The sequence below is a fragment of the Medicago truncatula genome, chromosome 7 (assembly GCF_003473485.1).
Source record: "Medicago truncatula cultivar Jemalong A17 chromosome 7, MtrunA17r5.0-ANR, whole genome shotgun sequence".
In the NCBI taxonomy this organism is placed as follows: Eukaryota; Viridiplantae; Streptophyta; class Magnoliopsida; order Fabales; family Fabaceae; genus Medicago; species Medicago truncatula.
In genome coordinates, this window is record NC_053048.1 from 18317872 (window position 1) to 18326209 (window position 8338).

General features: G+C 39.1%; 1 protein-coding gene and 1 non-coding gene across 2 annotated transcripts; one reads left to right on the forward strand and one right to left on the reverse strand.

Annotated features, from left to right (window-relative positions):
• Window positions 1–1298: 1298 nt before the first annotated feature.
• LOC120577001 (uncharacterized) lies at window positions 1299–3811 on the forward strand. Its single transcript, XM_039827887.1, has 3 exons — window positions 1299–2162; window positions 2226–2712; window positions 2815–3811. The coding sequence occupies exons 1-3, from the start codon at window positions 1299–1301 to the stop codon at window positions 3588–3590; spliced, it is 2127 nt and encodes a 708-aa protein (XP_039683821.1). The 3' UTR covers window positions 3591–3811.
• LOC120577262 (small nucleolar RNA R71) lies at window positions 1665–1771 on the reverse strand. Its single transcript, XR_005643335.1, has one exon. It is a non-coding gene; the product is annotated as a small nucleolar RNA R71 (small nucleolar RNA).
• Window positions 3812–8338: the final 4527 nt, after the last annotated feature.

An 8338-nucleotide genomic window follows, 5' to 3' on the forward strand; every position in this document is an offset into this window, starting at 1 on the left:
TTTAGTTGAGTTTTATTTATATTTTATATAATTTTATATTAGTATTATTTCCTTTTTAGGATAGTTCACTTTAAATTGCAATTTATTATATTTCAGGGAAGAATATTGGATGGATTGAGTCTTGGAGCAAAAGAAAGGGATTTGGAGCAAATTGGACACGAAAATACGAAGATTGGGAAACAAAATATATCTCCCACAAGTCAGAAGCCTGGCACGGCCCGTGCTAGCCTTGGCACGGCCGTGCCACCCTCCAGAAGACCTTTTGCTGCTTTTGCTTGGACTCCAAGCTATTCTATTTTGGCGCACAATCTACCGAGGAATATTCTTGGAATATACTTGCTTAGATTTTAAGTCAATTGTGTACTATAAATAGAGTAGCTAGCCATCACAAATATTCATCTTTACTTGGAATACAATAAGTGACAATTGCTTTTCTAAATAAAGTTCTTTTCCTTTCCTTTATTTTCCTGTCTTTTACTTTCATGCTTTCTCTCTTCTCCCCCATGTCTACGATGAACATGAGTGAGTAGACTTCTTCTTATCTTGGGATTATTGGATAAGTCTAAATGACATAATCCTAATCAAACCAATCCCTAAGCCTTAATCTTATGTAACCCTAATTTCTTATCTGAATTCACCGTCTTAACATGGATTAACCATTATCAAACTGTGGAAACGAAAGTGGAGGGTTTGATAATTGTTCGTCCATTATTCCAAATATCAATTCATAAAACGAAAGTGGAGCTTTGATATTCGAACAAGTGAATTCAGACAAGGATTGCAAAGTCAGCGAAATAGGCTTTGCAATCTTTGAGACATATAGTTTCGATCTTCAAGGGAACTAATAACAATCAAGTCAGCGAAATAGGCTTGGTTGCTAGAGGAACTTAAGAGAAACTGTCTTGAGAAATTAGGTCTAACATAACATTATAAGCTTATGGTTTTGGTTTGAGAAGGACTTGTTATTTAGATGAAACCAACGATCCCAAGGCTCTTTTATTAATTTGCTTTTTAACCGTTTAAAAACCCCCAACTTACAATTCTCTTCTCTCTTCTAATCATCTCTAAAGGTTAATTAAATTGAACTACTCCCTGTCGGAACGATACTCTTTTATACTACTTCGGTAAGACCGTACACTTGCGGTTTTATCTCATCAAGTTTTTGGCGCCGTTGCCGGGGAGTAAAATTAATTTGATTAACTCTTTCTTTGTGATTAGAACTCTTTTCTCTCCCCTCTTCTTCCCTTCTTTTTTTTTTCCCTACACTTGATTTGGGTGGCTTAAAGATAATAGATAACATGGCTGAGGAACGCACTCTTAAGGAGTATTCGATCCCTTCTTCGGATGAGCCATGCACTATTATAGTCTACCCAACAATTCAAGGTAGCAACTTCAAAATAAAACCTGCACTACTTATTCTGGTGCAACAAAACCAGTTCTCTGGATCACCTTCCGAGGACCCAAATTTACATATCTCAACCTTTTGGAGACTTAGTGTAACTTGCAAGGACGACCAAGAAACCGTCAGGCTACATCTCTTCCCTTTTTCTCTAAAAGATAAAGCCAGCAATTGGTTCAACTCTTTGAAACCTGGTTCCATTACCTCATGGGACCAACTGAGGCGAGAGTTCCTTTGCCGTTTCTTTCCCCCATCCAAAACTGCCCAACTTAGGGGAAAGCTTTACCAATTTACTCAAAAGAACGGGGAATCTCTTTTCGATGTGTGGGAACGTTTTAAAGAAATACTTAGACGTTGTCCCCATCACGGTCTAGAAAAATGGTTAATCATCCACACCTTTTATAATGGTCTAACATCTAGCACTAAATTGACTATTGATGCAGCTGCAGGTGGTGCCCTAATGAACAAAGACTTCACAACAGCTTATGCGTTAATTGAGAACATGGCTCTAAACCTCTTCCAATGGACAGAAGAAAAAGCAACCATCGATCCTTCACCCTCTAAAAAAGAGGCAGGTATGGATGAAACCTCTTCCATTGACTATTTATCTACCAAGGGGAATGCATTATCTCAAAGACTTGATCGCATGAGCACACCTACCTTCTCACCTCCTTGTGAAGCATGTGGCCTATCTAGTCATTCTAACACCGATTGCAACCTAAGTAGTGTTGAGCAGTTAAATTTTGTTCAGAATGGCCAAAGAGTTGTTCAAAAATCTCACATTGAACTTTTAATGGAAAACTATTTTCTTAAACAATCCGAACAGCTCCAAGAGCTCAAGGATCAAACTAGACTTTTGAACAACTCTCTTGCTACTCTCACAACAAAGATAGACTCCATCTCCTCTCACAACAAAATTTCTGAAACTCAGCTCTCCCAGGTAGTTCGTAAAGTTGACCACCCCAATAAAATGAATGCTGTTACACTTAGGAGTGGTAAGCCACTCGAAGACCCCATAAGGAGAACCGAGACCAATGACAGTGAGAAAGAAATCCGCGAACCACCATCTAGGGAAACCAGGGCAGAAAGAGAGGAACCACGAGTTGAGGAAAACACGCCACCTCCCTTTAAGCCAAAAATCCCCTTCCCACAAAGGTTTGCCAAATCAAAGCTCGATGAGCAATTCAAAAAGTTCATAGAGATGATGAACAAGATATATATTGATGTGCCATTTACCGAGGTCCTAACCCAAATGCCCACATATGCTAAATTTTTGAAAGAAATCCTCTATAAAAAAAGAAAGATTGAGGAAAGTGAGACGGTTAACCTTACGGAAGAATGTAGTGCCATCATCCAAAATAAATTGCCACCAAAGCTTAAAGATCCAGGTAGTTTTTCCATACCCTGTGTCATAGGGTCGGAAGTTGTGAAGAAAGCTATGTGTGATCTAGGAGCCAGTGTCAGCCTAATGCCCTTATCACTTTATGAGAGGTTGGGAATAGGGGAACTTAAATCAACAAGGATGACCCTACAACTAGCAGACCGTTCTGTTAAGTATCCAGCTGGAATCATAGAAGATGTCCCCGTTAAGGTAGGAGAGGTATATATCCCCGCTGATTTTGTTGTGATGGAAATGGAAGAAGACAATCAGGTACCAATTCTTTTGGGAAGACCTTTCCTTGCCACTGCAGGAGCTATCATTGATGTAAAAAAGGGTAAGCTTGCCTTCAATGTAGGTAAGGAAACTGTTGAATTTGAACTTGCTAAACTAATGAAAGGTCCCTCCATTAAGGACTCTTGTTGCATGATAGACATAATCGACCATTGCGTGAAAGAATGCTCTTTAGCATCAACTACACATGATGGTTTGGAAGTATGCTTGGTTAACAATGCAGGTACAAAACTGGAAGGGGAGGCAAAAGCTTATGAAGAACTGTTAGATAGAACTCCTCCAATGAAAGGTCTAAGTGTGGAGGAGTTAGTAAAAGAAGAACCAACACTTCTACCCAAGGAGGCACCGAAAGTAGAACTCAAAACACTTCCATCAAATCTAAGGTATGAATTCTTGGGCCCTAACTCCACTTATCCTGTTATTGTAAATGCAAGTCTCGATGAAGTAGAAACTGAAAAATTGCTTTATGTCCTCAAGAAATATCCTAAAGCCATAGGTTACACCATTGATGACATTTAAGGAATAAATCCTTCATTATGCATGCATAGGATACTTCTTGAAGAAGACTATAAATCCTCCATTGAACACCAAAGAAGACTAAATCCCAATATGAAAGAAGTTGTGAAAAAGGAAGTCTTAAAACTCCTAGATGCAGGTGTTATTTATCCAATTTCTGACTCCAAATGGGTTAGCCCCGTGCAAGTTGTACCAAAGAAGGGTGGTCTCACAGTTATTAAAAATGATAAAAATGAATCCATTGCCACTAGAACCGTCACCGGTTGGAGAATGTGTATTGATTATAGGAAGCTTAATAAAGCAACCCGTAAAGATCACTTCCCTCTCCCTTTTATAGACCAAATGTTAGAAAGGTTAGCTAAGCATTCGCATTTTTGTTACCTAGATGGCTATTCTGGATTTTTCCAAATACCCATTCACCCTAATGACCAAGAAAAGACAACTTTTACATGTCCCTTCGGGACCTTTGCTTATAGAAGAATGCCTTTTGGTCTCTGTAATGCCCCTGCTACTTTTCAAAGATGCATGATGTCTATTTTTTCTGACTTTGTTGAAAAGATAATGGAAGTCTTTATGGATGATTTTTCTGTGCATGGTTCTAATTTTGATGATTGTTTGACTAACCTTGAAAAAGTTTTGGAAAGATGTGAACAGGTGAACCTAGTCTTAAATTGGGAGAAATGTCACTTCATGGTAAGAGAAGGAATTGTCCTAGGGCACTTGGTTTCCGACAGAGGTATAGAGGTAGACAAAGCAAAAATCGAAATTATTGAAAAAATGCTACCTCCCACCTCAGTCAAAGAAATTAGAAGTTTCCTAGGACATGCAGGGTTCTACCGTCGTTTCATCAAAGATTTTTCATCAATCACTAAGCCGCTAACCAGCCTGCTTCTCAAGGATACAGACTTTACCTTTGATGATTCTTGTTTGCAGGCATTTTGCAGGTTGAAGGAAGCACTAATTACCGCCCCAATCATACAACCACCAGATTGGAACTTGCCTTTTGAAATAATGTGTGATGCAAGCGACTATGCGGTTGGGGCAGTATTAGGTCAAAGAAGGGACAAAAAGATGCATGCCATATACTATGCCAGTAAGACCTTAGATGGAGCACAGGTAAACTATGCCACGACAGAAAAAGAATTGCTAGCAGTTGTCTACGCCATTGACAAATTTCGGCAATACTTGGTGGTATCAAAAATCATTGTTTATACAGATCACTCGGCCATAAAATACTTGCTAAACAAAAAATATGCCAAACCGAGATTGATCCGATGGATTTTGCTCCTCCAAGAATTTGACCTTGAAATAAAAGATAAAAAGGGCGTCGAAAATGTTGTCGCTGACCACTTGTCCCGACTTCGGGAGACCAATAAGGATGAGCTACCCTTGGATGACTCATTCCCAGATGACCAACTATTCTTATTGGCACAAACTGACGCACCTTGGTATGCAGATTTTGTTAACTTTCTTGCAGCAGGAGTACTACCACCCGAGTTAAACTACCAACAAAAGAAGAAATTCTTCAATGATCTCAAGCACTACTATTGGGACGAGCCCTACCTCTTCCGAAGAGGCTCAGATGGGATTTTCAGGCGATGCATTCCTGAAAACGAGGTAAGTAGTATTCTAACTCATTGTCACTCCTCTTCTTATGGCGGCCACGCCAGTACACAAAAGACTTCTTTCAAAATTCTTCATTCTGGTTTCTGGTGGCCATCACTTTTCAAAGATGTGCATCTCTTTATCTCTAAATGTGACAAATGTCAACGCACCGGTAGCATTACAAAAAGAAATGAAATGCCTTTGAATAACATCCTTGAAGTGGAAATTTTTGATGTTTGGGGTATTGACTTTATGGGACCTTTCCCTTCCTCTTTTGGAAATCTGTACATATTAGTAGCCGTTGACTATGTGTACAAATGGGTTAAGGCCATTGCTTCCCCCACTAATGATGCATAGGTAGTTATAAAAATGTTTAAGAAAGTCATCTTCCCTAGATTCGGAGTGCCACGAGTTGTGATAAGCGATGGAGGGTCTCACTTCATTTCAAGACATTTTGAAAAACTTTTGCAAAAACTTGGAGTGAGGCACAAAATTGCGACACCCTATCACCCCCAAACTAGCGGACAAGTGGAGGTCTCAAACAGACAAATTAAAGCTATCCTTGAAAAAACTGTTTCCACCTCTAGAACAGATTGGTCAAATAAGCTTGATGATGCCCTTTGGGCCTATCGAACGGCTTATAAAACCCCCATTGGGATGACCCCTTTTAAACTTGTCTATGGGAAATCTTGTCACCTTCCTGTTGAGCTCGAGCATAAGGCTTATTGGGCAATTAGAAACCTCAACTTAGATCCCAATTTAGCCGGTGACAAAAGAAAACTTCAATTAAATGAGCTAGAAGAACTTAGGATGGATGCTTATGAAAATGCCCGCATTTACAAAGAGAGAACTAAGACCTGGCATGACAAGAAAATCATCAAAAGGCACTTCAAAAGTGGTGACCTTGTGCTGCTCTTTAACTCTAGGCTAAAACTCTTTCCAGGTAAACTGCGATCACGATGGTCCGGTCCTTTCCAAGTTCGCACAGTCTACCCTTATGGGGCGATTGAAATCTTTTCTGACGAAACAGGATCCTTCACGGGTAATGGCCAACGGCTTAAAATCTATAATACCGGGGAAGTAAATGAAGTAGTGGCTGATTTCACCCTTAGTGACCCACCTTAAGGATTTTTCATCCTCACCTTCGTCAAGCTAGTGACGTTAAAAGAGCGCTTCGTGGGAGGCAACCCACCAATTTAATTGCTTTCTTTGTTTCCTGTTATTTCTCTTTATTTTGTAGGTAAATGTCCGAGATTGATTAAGAAACGCAAGACAATCAAAGTTCCAAGAACCAGAAAGGTGGCACGTGATGAGTCAATTATATGTTATTTTAATATGCTTTTTAGTTTAGTTTTATTTAGATTTTATTTAGTTTTATATTAGTATTATTTCCTTTTTAGAATAGTTTACTTTAAAATGCAATTTATTATATTTCAGGGAAGAATATTGGATGGAGAGAGTCTTGGAGCAAAAGAAAGGGATTTGGAGCAGATTGGACACAAAAATATGAAGATTGGGAAACAAAATATATCTCCCACAAGTCAGAAGCTTGGCACGGCCCGTGCTAGCCTTGGCACGGCCGTGCCACCCTCCAGATGCCTTTTGCTGCTTTTGCTTTGACTCCAAGCTATTCTATTTTGGCGCACAATCTACCGAGGAATATTCTAGGAATATACTTGCTTAGATTTTAAGTCAATTGTGTACTATAAATAGAGTAGCTAGCCATCACTAAATATTCATCTTTACTTGGAATACAATAAGTGACAATTGCTTTTCAATAAAGTTCTTTTCCTTTCCTTTATTTTCCTGTCTTTTACTTTCATGCTTTCTCTCTTCTCCCCCATGTCTACGATGAACATGAGTGAGTAGACTTCTTCTTGTCTTGGGATTGTTGGATAAGTCTAAATGACATAATCCTAATCAAACCAAGCCTTAAGCCTTAATCTTATGTAACCCTAGTTTCTTATCTGAATTCACCGTCTTAACATGGATTAACCATTATCAAACTGTGGAAACGAAAGTGGAGGGTTTGATAATTGTTCGTCCATTATTCCAAATATCAATTCATAAAACGAAAGTGGAGCTTTGATATTCGAACAAGTGAATTCAGACAAGGATTGCAAAGTCAGCGAAATAGGCTTTGCAATCTTTGAGACATATAGTTTCGATCTTCAAGGGAACTAATAACAATCAAGTCAGCGAAATAGGCTTGGTTGTTAGAGGAACCAAAATCCAATAGTAATCAAGTCAGCGAAATAGGCTTGGTTGCTAGAGGAACTTAAGAGAAACTGTCTTGAGAAATTAGGTCTAACATAACATTATAAGCTTATGGTTTCGGTTTGAGAGGGACTTGTTATTTAGATGAAACCAACGATCCCAAGGCTCTTTTATTATATTGCTTTCAACCGTTTAAAAACCCCCAATCTACAATCTCTTCTCTCTTCTAATCATCTCTAAAGATTAATTAAATTGAACTACTCCCTGTCAGAACGATACTCTTTTATACTACTTCGGTAAGACCGTGCACTTGCGGTTTTATCTCATCAAGTTTTTGGCGCCGCTGCCGGGGAGTAAACTAATTTAATTAATTCTTTCTTTGTGATTAGAACTCTCTTCTCTTTTCTCTTCCTCTTCTCTTCTACTTTTCTTTCTTTTTTGTTTTTACCACTAACTTCTTGGGTTCTCGGTTTCTTATGCGAAGAAGTAAAAGTCTCGGAGAATTTATTCCTGAGATCGAAAGATTTTTGCATAAGAAAAAGAGAGAGGCACAAAATAATACCGTTATGGCTGAACGTACTCTCAAAGAGTATGCTACTCCTTCAACGGAAGAGCCACAAGCTATTATCGTGTACCCAACGGTTGCGGGTAATAACTTCGAAATCAAGCCTGCACTACTCAATTTAGTGCAGCAAAACCAGTTTTCTGGATCACCCACTGAGGATCCAAATCTCCATATTTCTTCCTTCCTTAGACTCAGTGGCACCATAAAAGAGAACCAAGAAGCCGTAAGACTTCATCTCTTTCCCTTTTCCTTAAGGGATAGAGCTAGCGCTTGGTTCCATTCCCTAGAAGTCGGTTCCATTACTTCATGGGACGATATGAGGCGAGCATTCCTCGCCCGATTCTTTCCCCCATCTAAAACAGCT

Excerpts from the sequence above, each read along its gene's own strand:
- LOC120577001 (XM_039827887.1), top strand. The coding sequence starts at position 1,299 with ATGGCTGAGGAACGCACTCTTAAGGAGTATTCGATCCCTTCTTCGGAT. Across the intron at positions 2,163-2,225 it reads TTGTTCAGAATGGCCAAAGA|CTCCAAGAGCTCAAGGATCA; the intron begins GTTGTTCAAAAA and ends CAATCCGAACAG. Across the intron at positions 2,713-2,814 it reads AAAAAGAAAGATTGAGGAAA|GGTCGGAAGTTGTGAAGAAA; the intron begins GTGAGACGGTTA and ends CCTGTGTCATAG.